This window comes from Pochonia chlamydosporia, chromosome 2 (assembly GCF_001653235.2).
Source record: "Pochonia chlamydosporia 170 chromosome 2, whole genome shotgun sequence".
Taxonomy (NCBI): Eukaryota; Fungi; Ascomycota; class Sordariomycetes; order Hypocreales; family Clavicipitaceae; genus Pochonia; species Pochonia chlamydosporia.
The window spans coordinates 3,578,117-3,592,774 of NC_035791.1; the positions used below are offsets into that span (position 1 = coordinate 3,578,117).

General features: G+C 49.7%; 5 protein-coding genes and 1 non-coding gene across 6 annotated transcripts; 3 read left to right on the forward strand and 3 right to left on the reverse strand.

The window, feature by feature from the left end:
* Positions 1-263: 263 nt before the first annotated feature.
* VFPPC_03166 (ubiquinone biosynthesis protein) lies at positions 264-2,173 on the reverse strand (the record flags this gene model as incomplete). The annotated part of the gene is made up of 3 exons (XM_018282700.1): positions 264-1,586; positions 1,645-1,795; positions 1,848-2,173. The coding sequence occupies 3 exons, from the start codon at positions 2,171-2,173 to the stop codon at positions 264-266; spliced, it is 1,800 nt and encodes a 599-aa protein (XP_018147288.1).
* Positions 2,174-2,858: 685 nt separating this feature from the next.
* On the reverse strand, positions 2,859-4,346 carry VFPPC_15619 (major facilitator superfamily domain-containing protein; the record flags this gene model as incomplete). Its single annotated transcript, XM_018293372.1, has 2 exons — positions 2,859-3,438; positions 3,493-4,346. 2 exons carry the CDS (start codon positions 4,344-4,346, stop codon positions 2,859-2,861), a joined length of 1,434 nt encoding a protein of 477 aa, XP_018147289.1.
* Positions 4,347-5,573: 1,227 nt separating this feature from the next.
* On the forward strand, positions 5,574-7,187 carry VFPPC_03167 (ankyrin repeat-containing protein; the record flags this gene model as incomplete). Its single annotated transcript, XM_018282701.1, has 1 exon — positions 5,574-7,187. The coding sequence occupies one exon, from the start codon at positions 5,574-5,576 to the stop codon at positions 7,185-7,187; it is 1,614 nt and encodes a 537-aa protein (XP_018147290.1).
* A 337-nt stretch (positions 7,188-7,524) lies between these two features.
* VFPPC_17260 lies at positions 7,525-7,598 on the reverse strand. Its single transcript has one exon. It is a non-coding gene; the product is annotated as a tRNA-Val (tRNA).
* Positions 7,599-8,477: 879 nt separating this feature from the next.
* VFPPC_15620 (cellulase (glycosyl hydrolase family 5) domain-containing protein) lies at positions 8,478-12,276 on the forward strand (the record flags this gene model as incomplete). The annotated part of the gene is made up of 4 exons (XM_018293373.1): positions 8,478-8,910; positions 11,033-11,478; positions 11,529-11,798; positions 11,845-12,276. The coding sequence occupies 4 exons, from the start codon at positions 8,478-8,480 to the stop codon at positions 12,274-12,276; spliced, it is 1,581 nt and encodes a 526-aa protein (XP_018147291.1).
* Positions 12,277-12,708: 432 nt separating this feature from the next.
* VFPPC_13412 (ankyrin repeats (3 copies) domain-containing protein) lies at positions 12,709-14,436 on the forward strand (the record flags this gene model as incomplete). Its single annotated transcript, XM_018291189.1, has 1 exon — positions 12,709-14,436. One exon carries the CDS (start codon positions 12,709-12,711, stop codon positions 14,434-14,436), a length of 1,728 nt encoding a protein of 575 aa, XP_018147292.1.
* Between the last annotated feature and the right edge of the window lie 222 nt (positions 14,437-14,658).

Below are 14,658 nucleotides of genomic sequence, written 5' to 3' on the forward strand. Positions count from 1 at the left end.
AAAATCCTCAAATTGTAGAATACTATCTCTCCCAAGAAGGTAACTGAGTTGATTGAACAGGTGACTCAGAAATTACAGTTCCTACCAAGCATTGGTCACCAACTTGATGCCACATTTGCACCATAAATAATGTAGCAAGTAGCAAGTAATATGTGAAACACTCTAAATCTATTCACGCTGTCGCGTTGTATCTATACTCTTATCGCTTTTATCTATGTACAGTCTATCATATCCCATTATACATGCCCGAATAGCAATCAACTCTACAGCTGCGAGCCACTCGCAAAATTCACCTTCATCCCAAGCACCCTCTTCACACCCAGCCAAAGCTCGAAAGCTTCCAGCTTCACCTCAACCCGCAGGTACCCCAGCCAAGCGGCAAACACCCTCACCGCATTCGGCGGCCAGAGCAGCGACCCCCTGTCCCGGATCTGCTCCAGTTGTTCGTAGAAGACGGTCCGGGTGCAGTACCGCGCGAGAATGAGAAAGCTTCGGATGGGTCCCTGCCGAGTCTGCAGGCTCTCGTCCAGACTTCGTGTTAAATCGTTGGTTTTGAGAATAAGAAGGATAATGCGCGGTACGCGGCTCAGCATCTGGACCAGATCAACTATAAGGCCCTCTTGAAGAGACGAACTCATATTTTGCTCTTCATCCGCGCTGCGCGTCTGCAGAATGGAGCCTTGGTTGCTGACAACGCTAAAGTCTCGTCCTGTGATGGCGGACGCGAAGAGGGGGAAGTCTTGGTCGTTGATGCCGGCGACCTCGCGCGAGTACTCCTTCATGCGGTCCATGTCGCCGTCAATGACTGCTAGCCACATCTTGGCGTAGGACCGGCGCAACGGCAGCGGGATATCTCTGTACAAGCCGTGATCGTAGAGGATGACATCAAAGTTAGGACCGCGGCCGATGCCCCGGCGAGTATCGTTTTTGCGAATGGCAATGTTGCCGCCGTGAGGGTCGCAGTGCAAGGGGGCACCGTCCCCGAAGATCATTTCGTTGAAGACTCGCGCGAGCGTCGCTGCGACCTCATCGCGGTCGATGCCATTCTTGTCCAGGTACTCTAAATCGTCGGGCCGGGCGCCGGATTCGCAAGCCATGACGATGATGCGCTTCTTGGCCCAGATGACTTGGGGGATGATGAGGGGCAGCTCGGGGACTTTGGCAAAGTGTGCCTTCATGCGCCGCGCATTGTCTGCTTCCTCCTGAAAATCGAGTTCCTTGGGTAACGATACTTCCATCTCGGAAGAGAGCCATTCGAGGTCGTATTCGGGGAAGAATCGCTTCAGCGTTGAAAAGGTGTACTTCGTGAGGGCGAGATCCAGGGGCGCAAACGCCTCGAGGTCCGGATGCTGCACTTTGACGGCTACTTTTTCGCCAGAGTCTTTCAGAGTCGCCAGATGGACTTGTGCGAGTGACGCCGCGCCAATTGGTTCACTTGAGAACTCGGAAAACAAATCCCATAGCTCGCCGTCGGTGTCTCTGCGGAACATCTCTTCGATCGATTGGAACGATGAAACAGGGCATTTATCTTGTAAAGGGATAAATGTTGTTGTCCATTCGGGCGGTAATAGATAATTCATGGCGCTCTGCAGGGAACCTTGCCGTTAGTCCAGTTGTAAACCAGGAGGGATTTCTGCGTCATACCAGGTGTTGTCCTAATTTGATGAAAATGCCTCCATTCTTCTCCAATACTTTGAATGTCCTCTCAGCGCACCGTTTGTGGCACGCCTGCAAGATTTTGGTCTGCTCCTCCTCGTCTTGTATAGTAGCTTTCGCATTCAACGTCGTCCGGTAACTGTTGGTGTGGTTAGCCAAGGGGCATACGTTCAGGACAGGAGCGCCCATACTCATTGATGCAAATTCCCAGCGCTGCGACGACTCTCCCCGTTCGCTCCATAGACTCATAGCTATTCCTGATTTCATCCGTAAAAGCAAGTGCAGTGCTCGCCACACCAGCCGCGCTGGCAGAGGCGAACAACAGCACCCTCCGAGATCGCGAGCCTCCGCGAGCATTCCCGCTTGACCCTTGCGATGAACCCCTCGCCGAAGCAAACTGTCTGATTCCACGGAACGGGACTGACTTGGCGGTGGCCAATTGACCCTGACAAGTCGAGCATGTCCATGTTCTGGGGGCGAGGCGGGTAGCCATTCGAGGGATGGTGAGTGCGCTCATTTTGGAAAATGTTGTCGTTTATATGCCTCTGACGTGCATCGACGGATGCCGTCTTCGATTTCGCTCAGCAACGTCGAGCAATTGCTACCCAGGCCGGAGCACGCATCATAAAAAACACGCAGGAAGACGAATGGCGGTATTGAAGTGGTGACAGTATGGAGAATGTCGAGGCCAAAAAAAGTTGGGGCGACTAATTGAGCATCGTCATCAGAAGATGGACTTTTCTTTGTTTGCGACGCCGTGATTCGCCGAGGCACCTCCGTTCACAATCGGTTGGGAACGGAAGAACGGGGTGTCTGAAGCTGAGCACTTGAGGGCAATTTGGGCTGAGTGGCCCCTGGCATGTGGTGGATTCTTCTCGGTGTTCCATGTTCCACTCCCAAGGCCATCGAATGTCAGTCAAGTTACAGTGGCGGCTCAGGCATGTGGCCACCGGAACAGCCGCTAACCCGCTCAAGATCCACAGACAATGCGCCGTGCCCCTGAAGGCGCCTAGTTGACGGGAGGCTGCAGGTGCCAACGTTGGGTTGGCAGAATTGGGACTAGCACCAATGAAAGTGCTCAACTTCGACCAGACATCAATTGATCCTTCAACGTTCTTCTTCCTCGCCACTGTGATTATGGTCAATCGCCATCAACCTCTGCATGTTCAATGAATATTATCTATATTTAATTCTCCATGGCGTCACGATGCTGCAACCGTCTCAGTCACACCCCCTTTCCACCCGTCTCTCCCCACAAACAGGCCACATATCAATGCCCCTCCCGTACACCACACCCCGAAAACCCATCCAAATGTCGCCCAGCCCGGCCCTTCATATAAATATCCAGCCATGAAACTCCCAATGACGCCCCCAAGCGCAAACGACGTCGTAAATAGCCCGAAGGCAACCCCGTAAACGCCCTTTACGCCCCATATCCCAGGCTGCCTTTTCTCCTTCTCCTCGATAACATATGTAATCTCCGCCATGAGCGGTGTGCTGGACAGAGTCAACGCAACACCCATAAGGGTCAGTAGCACGCCGAAAAGCACCTTTTGCGAGATTGTGTTTGATGTGACAAAACGCAGACATACGAATATCGGAATGGAAATGGCAAAGCCTGTGCATGAGAGCCATTTGGTCCCATACCGATCACAGAGCATGCCTACCAGGGGAGAGAGAAATCCTGGGAGGAAGACGCAGAGGAAGATGAGGCCGGATGCGAGCGAGTCCCAGTGAAATGTTTTGTCAGCAAAGGGTGGCACTACGGTATAAAAGGCGAATCTGGATATTGTCAGGTTAGTTTTAGTGTTGCTGACCAGGTCACAGAATACTCACTTTGATGCAGACTGCATAATGCATCCAAGCAGCGATGCAAGAAGTCGCCTCGACTTGATCAAACTCCAATAGGCACGTGCCGCACCTTTACCCTCCGGCTCATTCACCTGTTGTTCAATCGCCCCGTAGTCAGTATCGACATCTGCAGTGCTTACAACATCTTCACGACGACTGTGGTCAGTCGTATCCTCAGCATCCTGATCAACCCCTTCCCACCTCTTCGCAACCTTTCTCTCCACCAAGATCAGCCTCAGCACCACATCACACACAATCAACCCAAACGCCATATAATAAACCGAGAAATATCCAGCCCTAGCATATGCAACGCCCCCCAAAATCGGAGACAACAAAAACCCCGCCGTCATAGCCCAATTCACCCATCCCATTGCCCAGCCAATCCTCTCCTTCATCGAGTCAGCCAGCAATGCCAGACCTACAGCCCAACATATCGCCGCACTAATACCCTGAAGAACTCGGCCAGTGGCAAATAAAGCAATTGATTTGCTTAGACATAGTAAGAGCGTCGCGGCCGCAAGTGCTAGTAGACCGAGTAGAAAGGGCAAACGCCGTGAAGACGTGTAGTCGGCGTAGAAGCCGAAGACGGGACTACCGACGCATAAGCCTAGGTTGTACAAGGCGAGCAAGATGCCGTTCCATTTGGCGATTTCGTCGTGTGCTACGCCGACTCGATCGGTGAGTGCGAATGGGAGAACGGGCACGAGGATGCCGTAGAGGAATATGTCGGTGAAGACGGCGGCGCATACGACGAGGAGGATTAGGAAGTTGGATGAACGGTGTTGGAGAAGAATAGGGCGAGTGATGCGCAATATTGAATCCTTTAACCTGCTACCCATTCTGACATGTTTGTTTTGACAGCTTAGCCTCCATGAGTCTGGATCCATGGGCAGTCTGCTGTGTTTAAATGTTGAATCACGAAATACATCTACATGTTCCAAATTCTGAAGTTTCACTACGTCAGCTCAATGATCAAGAATAGTTCTCCGCGGCTCCCGACTTGAATCGCTTTGTATAAATGCAGAGCCAAAATCGGCCAATGAGTCCCTCGGCCAGCTGAATTGGGAAGTTCTGTGGAACCGAGATTTGAGTTTGCAGGTCTTTAGTTTGGGACTGGCAACTGTGTTGACTGAAAGGTAGGACTGAACTGTCTACACGAGCTGCGTCAATTCCTTGTGTTAGTTGATATGCAACGTTGAACTTTACCTCCGGGTTCATCTTCCCAAACCTTTGTCAGAATGAATATAGGAGCACTTGAGACCTAATTGGTGTTAATATACAACCTACTTCTAAAAAAACAGCAACTTTACACTACCTAGCGCAGCTCACACAAACTCTGAGATAGCACTTTCTTAATAAGAGAAAAACGCGATAGAAAAAGAAAAAGACAGGGAAAAACGCATCAACAGAATGAAAATTGCGATCATGGAGCAGTCTAGACCAATTCAATCGCAGCGCATACTTGTTCAATTACCAACAGCACACCCAACGGTGTCAACCGCCACCTGTATTTATGCCCCACCACGTGATGGCGCGCCACGCCATTTAACGTAAATGCTTTTGTGCAACATCTATGGCAGAGTATCGCCTAAAACAGCGAGCAAAACAACAAAAACATGCCGGGATTGATCTTTCCCAAGCATTCACTGTGTAAAAAGACAAATGTATATATATATAAAGAGAGTGGCCGAATAGCCATTCCCTTATTAAACCAGAATCATTTGGCACCCCGCATCTTGCCCCGCGGGTTCTCATGGTCAACATAACGGTGTCAGGTTGTAGGTTGCACATCACAGCTTATGAATTCTCAGTTGAAAGGGCTTTCAGAACTTATCATAAATCTGGGTTTGCCATGATAGCGTTGTACTGTTTATAGAATTAAGAACCTTGTATTGTATTTTGTTATCGTTCTATAATAGGGCAAACAAACCCCTCTACTACACCCCCCTTGAACGACCCGCAAGAGGCTTCAACCTTCGTTCAACATTCGTTCAACCTTCCATATTATACCTGCCCAAAGACATGCCTCATACCTCTAAGATGAGAAATCACAGAACCAACCCATCATGCGCCTCATCAATCTCAAAACCCTGGGCCTTGAAACGTTCCTAGCCCAACCCCCTCCCTATGTCATTCTCTCACACACCTGGGGCCTAGACGAGCTAACCCTCCAAGAATTCAACGGCCTCGAATCTCGACAAAGCGCAGGACTCACCAAGATTCTAAACTTTTGCAAAACCATCCAATCGCAACTCTCTCTCTCGGTGGAGCACTGCTGGATCGACACATGCTGCATCGACAAAACCAGCAGCGCAGAGCTCTCCGAGGCCATCAACTCCATGTTCCGGTGGTATCGCCAGTCACACTGCTGCTACGCCTTCCTAAGTGACGTGGAGTATGACACCGCGGACGACACTCTTGGCAGCGATTTCGAAAAATCGCGCTGGTTCACAAGAGGCTTCACGCTGCAGGAGTTGCTTGCACCCCTTGACGTCTTCTTCTTTGACGTCAACTGGCGGTACATCGGGAGCAAGGCGTCCCTTACGGAGAGAATATCCGCGATAACACGCATACCGCAACATATGCTGCGTGATAGAACGTTTGAACTTGCTAGCGTGGCGCAAAAGATGTCATGGGCGGCCAAGAGGCAAACTACGCGGCCTGAGGATGTCGCGTACTGCCTTTTGGGAATCTTTGGCGTGAATATGCCGTTGCTGTATGGCGAGGGGAGTAAGGCGTTTACACGGCTTCAGGAGGAGATTCTAAAGGGCTCTGAAGACCAGTCTATATTTGCGTGGGACGCTTTCAAAATGATGTTCTCTCAGCTGGAGAGCGTGGGAGCTCTCGCCCCGTCGCCAGAGTACTTTGAGAGGAGTGGAAATATTTCTGCGCTGCCGTTCCCCGTAGGCGGCGAGGCATCTACATCCAGCAAGGGCATCAGTATACGACTACCTCTTGAACAGGGGGATTCATCGGATCTTGCTTTGCTGTCCTGTTTGTTTGATGGGGACTTGGGTTCCAGGGTGGCCATTTCGGTGCGCCAAGATCCCTCTGATGAGACGTTTTACGCGCGTGAGGCACTGGCGTTGAAACGAGTCAACGTCTCGTCGCCGGATAAGTTGATCGCATCTACGAAACGAATCACGTTAGGTCGAGGAAATAGATTTATCTATCCTAGTTCCAGCGGTCTGCGATGCTTGATCCGCTACTCGCCTGGTGGTACAAGCGGCTGGCGTTGGAAGAGTTCACAGCCCGAGGGTATGTCGTGGATTCATGCCAGGGAGTCGCAGTCGCTTAGTTTAGATGTACCGCGATCGTCGACTTCATTGTTTGATGCACTCCAGGTTACGCATGTTTTTGAACGTCATGTGCCGCCGTTGCAGGGAGTGTGTGTTGGCCTGGAGCTGTGCTTGAAGGGGTGGCAGCCTGATGAGAGCTGGGTGAATTTGGTGGATCTAAAATCTGAGAAGGCGGAAGGGGATTCTTTGCAAGGAGATGCGGATGATTATTATAGTGTTTTGAGAGTGAGTGCTTCGAGTGCGAGTCTTGATTGGGGGGATATCAGTCTTACGGCGAGGGTTGAGCATTTTTATGCGTATGACGCGCCGATGGTGATGGTGACGCTGGAAGAGACTTGGCCGGTAGAAGATGAGGCTATGCAAACCAGTGATTTATCGTAGCTGTTGTGAGGTGTGATTGTTGGTTTTAGACTTGATATGGAGTTTGGAGTTCAAAGTGTAGGGTGGCGATAAACTGGAGGTAACTTTTTGCCTTTTACTGTTCCAAACAGAATATTGCACAGGCCAGTGAGGCATTCAGTAATCTCTGGGGCCAGCTGACTCTGATGTCTTTCACCAATAGAAAATACATGGCGATTGACGGCTTTCATGGCCGGGCTGTCTACACTCTTCACTGTTGTGCAAAAAAAAAAGACCAAGAATTTTTGTGCGTAGACGGAACTCCATGTCACCAAAAAGAAAATTGGGTCGTCGATTCCACGGCCAAAAAAAGAAAGCGTGGTTTCGCCCGGGCTCGAACCGGGGACCTTCTCGGTGTTAGCGAGAAATCATGACCAACTAGACCACGAAACCGTGACTCGCTTTGCTTGAATCGTTGGAAGGTGCAGTCATAATTGTAACTATGAGGCTTTGGACGTAATAGAAAAATGAAGTCGATTTCTTCAACGTATTTGCTGTAGACATCACTAGACAAAGCATAGTGGCTGGACGACCGGTTGGTGAACTCGTGGAATACTTGCATTAGGTTTCGACAATTAACCCCTTGTGTCGAACTTACTTTACTCGCCTCACATTGACAAGTTGCTCGTACTCCTCGGCTTGCTGTAGATCAAAGTCTCAGATCCAACCCAGACCAGAGCAAGCCACCAACCGGCAATAAGACGTCATCACAACCGCCGCTTATTCCCGACATGCACAGGAATGGAGCTTTCTGAATGGTCTATGCCGAGAACTGTAACCAAAGTTGGGAGCATTTATTTTTACATAATGCTACACTGAAGAGCTGATGCTAATGGCTCATGGCACGAAGCGGACGTTTCGCCCCGGGACATGTTATTCGCCAAGGAATGTAGATCTTAGATGTAAGTTAGTCTATGCGGAGACCTCAGCCAATTCTGCCTTTTGGTAAGTATGGAAACTAGTTGGAATCTACTGAGACAAGTGCTTCGCTAGCACTTTAGTTCTTGACGACGGCTTCCTTTGCACCACGGAAGCACATAATACGGCGGTATAATTGAACCGATGATCGTCGTATTATCAGAAACAATGGCTCTCCTCTGACAATACGCACGTCTGTATGAAGAAGTGTTCCGTAGACGAATGAGGTACTATATCTCTAGTTCAACTGTAAACCAACTAGCAATTGAAACAGTATAAATGAGACAACGTACCCTTCTTCACTGCCCAAGAATTCAATGAACCATAGTCTCAATCCTTCACTACTAGATCATCATGCAACTCAGCCGTCTGTTCGCAACTGCCATCACCATACTTGGCGTCCAAGCCAAACTTCAATCAAAAGAGGACTATCTGAAGAACATCGCCCCCAGTGAACTAGATCGACTCTCCAAATATGAAGCCTCCCACAAAGACTTGAACCTTTCTCAAAAGGCAGCTCTCAACCTCATCAAGTCTGCCGTCACCAACTTTGCCACCGACGAGCAAGACTCCACAGAGAAGGTTTGCAACGTCGCCTTTGGTGAAGCAGAGTGCAAGAGCATTCTCTTTGGTGGCCAGCCCTCCGCGAGTACATCTAGTACTCGTCGGAGTGGGTTGAAGAAACGGGTGGGCAGTTGCACATGCACTGTTTCTAGTGATTACTGCGGTAATGGCCTCGTCTGCAAGAACTTGCCTGGGGAATGTGCACCAGCTGGTGCGAATGGACGTGAGTTTCCTAAGGTTCGGAATTCGCGCTTTGACTTGATGCTAATGAGATTGTTGGTAGTTGGATGTGGCTTCTTGCTTGTGCATATCTGCGACGGCATGTGCCATCCTCCCTAAATCCGGGTATATTTGAACATCGTGTAAGGGTTTTAGGATAGCGGACAGAGGGGCTGGATTGAAAGGTAGGAAACTGTTTCATGCAGTAGTAAGCAGTATATACAAGAAGCTGTCTCGCGAGTTTGACGCGACTTTTGTTTAACTTTGCAGAGCTCATGGTAATATATACAATGTTAAACTAGTCTTTAAATAACCAAGTGCGGTCGGTGTGCTCAAGGGCATATCATTATGATGAAAGTTACCGACAAGGCTATGGTGCCCATCCGTAAACCATAACAGTAGAAAAAAGAACGATTCACCTTTACTTATACGTACTATTCCTTTCTATTTACCTTCTATCATCTCATAAAAACCCCTATATATATCCTAATGCAGCTGAAAACCCAACTCGCCAACTCAGGCAAACTCAACCTCCCTTGCTCATTGAGTAATAAACATAGCACTCGGTGACCGGAATCAAAGCCTTATATCTCTCCACACTCCTCTGTAGAGCAAGTGGTGCCGGTCCGCCCTGCTCTATAGCCACAACATCACCCAGCATTGTCCTGTTCGGCACAACGCCAACGTAGCCCGACTCCCTTTTCCATGAATGAAGAGTATCGCCAAGGCAGCCATTTAGCACGCGGCTCGTTTGCAGAAAGTGCCACCGTGGGCGACCAGGATACAGACGGAGCATCAAGCTACGTATTCTTTTTGCATCACCCGTTGATCACTCATATACCCCCTGCTCCTTGAAAGCTGTATTTATGCTCTCCTGACGCAAAACGCTTATAAGTGCGGAAGGACGTGCAAGATGCTTAGGGCCCTCAATCCCACGGGCATCCGGAATAAGAGTCGCAAGTTCGTTCGGCGGCTGCTGGGCTGCGGCAAACTCTACGGTCATCAGCATAACAATAAAATTCTCCGTAGATGATAAATAAACTTGGCCAGGAACAACGCTACCAATAGTTTCGGCACCTGCGATATTCAACACGGGCGTCTGCGAAATGTAGGATCCAAACCTAACCCGTATCCCCTACCGTTTGGTATTGCATCCATATATCCATGCAATTGAAGGCACTGTTATATACAATTATTTGGCAATACTGCCAGCCTTGGGTGTGAATTTGTTCAGAGTGAAATATCTAAGTACAAAGGTTGTACTTAACCGCATAACAACTAGCAAAATGAATACATCTCCTCCCGTAAAACAAAACGCTTAGCCTATGATACTGTACATCATCCAGTCCAGCGTGTTAAACTAAGATATGGAAGGGCATTTAACAAAAACAGACTCCTGGCTCCTGCCCCAGATTGCCGTTTCACTAGTCAGCACTAACACCGGATTAAGTTGCATCACAAGCATACATTATCCGGAGAGATCGGCACTCGTCCAGGGGCCAAACCAGAGCGAGTCTCGTCAAAACGGCAACTAGAATGGTTTTCCATCCGTCCTTCCCAGTGGCTTTGCTCCAAGGAATCAAGCACTAATTCGGACCGAATGTTGGAGATTGCAGATCATCGCCGGCAAGCCTGCCATTTCCTTTTGCCCCATCGATCATGCCATCTCATTCAAGGACCAATTAACAGGGTTCGCGACCTGGATTAGAACCTTCGCGGAACGTCGCTCAGATCGACAGGGCTATTCAAGGGTCGTCATTGTTGGAAAATTGAAGCCGAACTGGTGAGCTTTTCGGGATCGGCGGACGGTGCATTGGAGTTGCGTAGGAATGGGATGAATTGGGAAAGTCGTCGTATAGATGGCTGAGTGGTTGTTCTGAATACAATGTAACTCTTGAGAATATCAAGATGTATAAATGTGTATCGCCACTGACTCTAGAAAACGTGCTAGCTTGATCAAAAAGATCAAACCGAGTACACGGCATCAACGCAACCAACATGCGGTCCGCTCTCAGTTTATCAGTATTGCTGGCCACGGCCAGTGCCTGGACCCCTGAAACCAGAGCCAAATGCACGTTTACTCCATTTCCAAACACCACGAAATTCTTGAACTAACACCGATACAGTTGGCGCTGGCAATCAAGCCCGTACTTGGATCCCAGGCAACGCCAAAATTCGAGGCGTTAACCTCGGCTCCCAGTTCATCATCGAGCCATGGATGGCCCAAGATGAATTCAGCAGCATGGGCTGCGGAGGCCTCAACGACGAGTGGCAGTGTGTCGAGCACCTCGGACAGGACGCTGCTGACCAGGCATTCAAGAAGCACTGGGACACGTGGACGACCCAAGACGACATCAAGCAGATTGCGAGCCTTGGGCTAAACACTATTCGAATTCCGGTCGGTTTCTGGCTCAAAGAGGACCTTGTCAAGGATGGGGAGCATTACCCTCGGGGAGGTGTCGAATATCTCGATAGGCTGGTTGGTTGGTGCAAAGACAACAATATCTATGTTATCATGGACTTGCACGGTGGTCCTGGATCACAATTTCCCAACCAGCAGTATACTGGCCACGTATGTACCATCTACACGGGTTGAAAGAAGGAGATATTAACGCTCGGTAGGGTGTTTCAGAGGCTGGTTTCTACAACCAAGACAACTATGAGCGAGCGGCGAAGTTCCTTGAGTGGATGGCCGAGAGAATCCATACCAACGAGACGTACAAGACTGTCGGGATGCTGGAAGTCCTCAACGAGCCTGTTCATGCGGGCGATCATGCGAGTGAAGCTGCTGACATGATTCACACGTTTTACCCTCTTGCTTGGAACCGTATCCGTGATCGTGAGAGTAAGCTTGGAATCAAGGACGAAGACCGCCTTCACATCCAGTTCATGGTTAGTTACTTGTAAGAATCGCTCGGGATGGTACTAACAACCGCAGGGCAATGCTTGGGGTTCTGGTGATCCTACGTCCGCTCTACCCAGCACCGATTTCGCCGCCTTTGACGACCACCGCTACTACAAATGGGATGGTTCCGTGTCCAAGAGTAAGGACGGTTACATCAACGCCGCTTGCAATGATAAGCGTGAAGATGGCGTTATTATTGGGGAGTGGTCCATCTCGGTCGCCGATGATGTTGAGTCGAATGATGAGTTTGGCATCCGTGGCCGTACCGACCAGGCGGATTGGTATAAGAAATTCTGGGCCGCACAAGTTCAGGCGTTTGAAAAGTCGGCGGGATGGGTGTTTTGGACGTGGAAGTGCAACTGGATTGGGGGCTTCGACGAGTGGCGATGGTGTTATAAGTCGGCTGTTGCGGCTGGTGCTATTCCCAAGGATGCTGGCAGTGCTGGGGACATTCACCCTTGCTGAGGTATGTGTTGAGTTGACATGTGCTGATTCTTTAGATTGTGTATGGTTCCGTTAGATGTTATTGGTACATATTTTGTCATGCTTTCGGTGGTTTGTGCTGTACATCTCATCTCCAGCACGGTAGTTGAACAGAATCCGTGAATGAATAAAGACATCAATAACCCATAATTTTCCCATTCTTACAATAATCCTGGACCCGGGTTGGGAGGTTGCAGCCAAGGTAGACAAATGGTGGTGTTGGACTTTCGTTTGTGTAATTGTAATTGATTCTTATAAGTCTCTTATACCCCCCGTACAGACAGTCTCAATCCCATAACGTATACTCACCTGCTCAAATCTGTCATTGCTTGTTGCCATGGTGCTTAATGAAGAGCGAGACTTGACAAACTGCAATGTGGGGAGCTGAAGACTAACACAACTCCTCAGCCCATCATGTCTCAGCTACCAGGCGACAACCCTTCACCAACTTGGCAATGCAACGGCGATCGTCGCCATGGAACTTCCCTCCTCATTAACTTCCTTCAACTCAACTTCAAGCCGCAGCACCAGATGGCAAAGTCACTCCAGGTGGTACCCCAAGAAGTTCTCATCGAGATAACTCACTACCTCGACCGCAGCAGCACATCAGCTCTAGCGAGAACAAACCACAATTTCCACAGCACCATAAACCCAGTGCTGTACAATGGCAACTTCACACTCGACCTCCCAATGGACTCGTGCGTCCTCTGGGCAGGCCGAAACGGCCGTCTGGAAACCATTAAGCGCGCCCACTCATACGGAGCAAATCTAGAAGTAACAGGCTCACGCAACGACGAAGACTTGTCTCTGGACTGGGCACTTATACCTGGCAGAAGGCGTTTTTTTGCAAGTGGCTTGCACCTCGCCATGCAGAACCAGCAAGACGATGTGTTCTACTACCTGCTCGGAAATATCTCCAATCTCGACCTACCTGACAGAGACTTTTGTCTCTGCGGCCAGCGGAGGGGTGCTATCGACGGGGAGACGTCTTATTATCCGTTGCATTATGCCATTAAGCATTGCACAAACCGCCCGGATCTAGCAAAAGCACTCATAAATAGAGGAGCGTATCTCTCTTCCATGGCCTCTCATGCTCTGAACGATGCCGTCGAGGCAGGAAGTGCTGATATAGTAGATATGCTACTTCAGCATCACAAGATTAATGCAACAGATGTCAACTTACACGGAGAAACAGCGCTTCACTACGCAGCCAGGTCCAGTATCGACGAGGCTGCCTGTAGAGCCATGATTCGCAAGTTCGTCGAAGCAGGTGTATCTATAGACGCAAAAGCTCTAGATGGAACTACAGCCCTCAGCAACGCCTTCGTACACAAAAATCTGACAGCCATCGAGGAACTCCTCGACCACGGCGCCGACCCCAATCTGATGCCGACAGACACAGAAGGAAGCAGCCCACTGCATCTCATCTTGGAATTCAAACACCGCAATAGCGGCATGGATGCAGAAACATTCAAAAAGCGCCGCTTCCGCATCATTCAACGGCTAGTCGAGGCTGGCACCGACCTCAACAAGTGTACCGGTAACAATGGCGGTTCCGACGGTCCACCGCTCTGGCTGGCTTGTTCAAGCTCAGACCGTGATCTCTCCATCGTAAAGTATCTTCTTGGCAATGGCGCGCGGACAGACATTCCCATCATGACTAAGTGGCCTGATAATGACGGGGCGCGGTCCATCATCGCAGCGTTGTTCGCATCATGCGATCCAGATGGGTTTATGGGCTGTATAGACGAAGATACTGTGAACGGACTACGGGACATGGTGGTTCTCCTCTTGCAGCATGGAGCTCGTATCGATGAGGTGGAGGACACGGATGGTGGGAAGTGGTACGAATACGCTGATGACGACTGGTATAGTCAGGATGGTAGGAGATATGCAGATGGTGACTCGGCGCTGTTGTATGCTTGTAGAGGAGTTGTGCAGCAGGAACCGGCGTGTTTGAAGATGTTGCTGGGGCATGCGACGAGGGAGAATGTGTCGCTTGGGCATTTGCGGGAGGCGATGGGGATGGAGTTTTCGGATGAGGAGGAGGAGGAAGACGGTGTGGATGGGGGTGAGGAAGTTCAGCGGATGTTGAGAGAGTTTACTGGGAGGGAGTTTCCGGACGCTGATGGAGATGAATGAGGTTGATGGTGTGGTGTGGTTGGGAGTCATTAATAACATGGTTTTATACTGTTCGCGAAGCTGTTTCAAATACTCGTGAAGAAGATGAATAAAAGTCAAAAGGAAAGCTGTGTACTGGGGACAACGATGAGAGCATATATTGTCACATGTAGTTGCTGACTCAATTTAATCAATTTAATCTAAGCTTAATGTCAAGGAGCAGCTCGAATCTCGAATCTCACA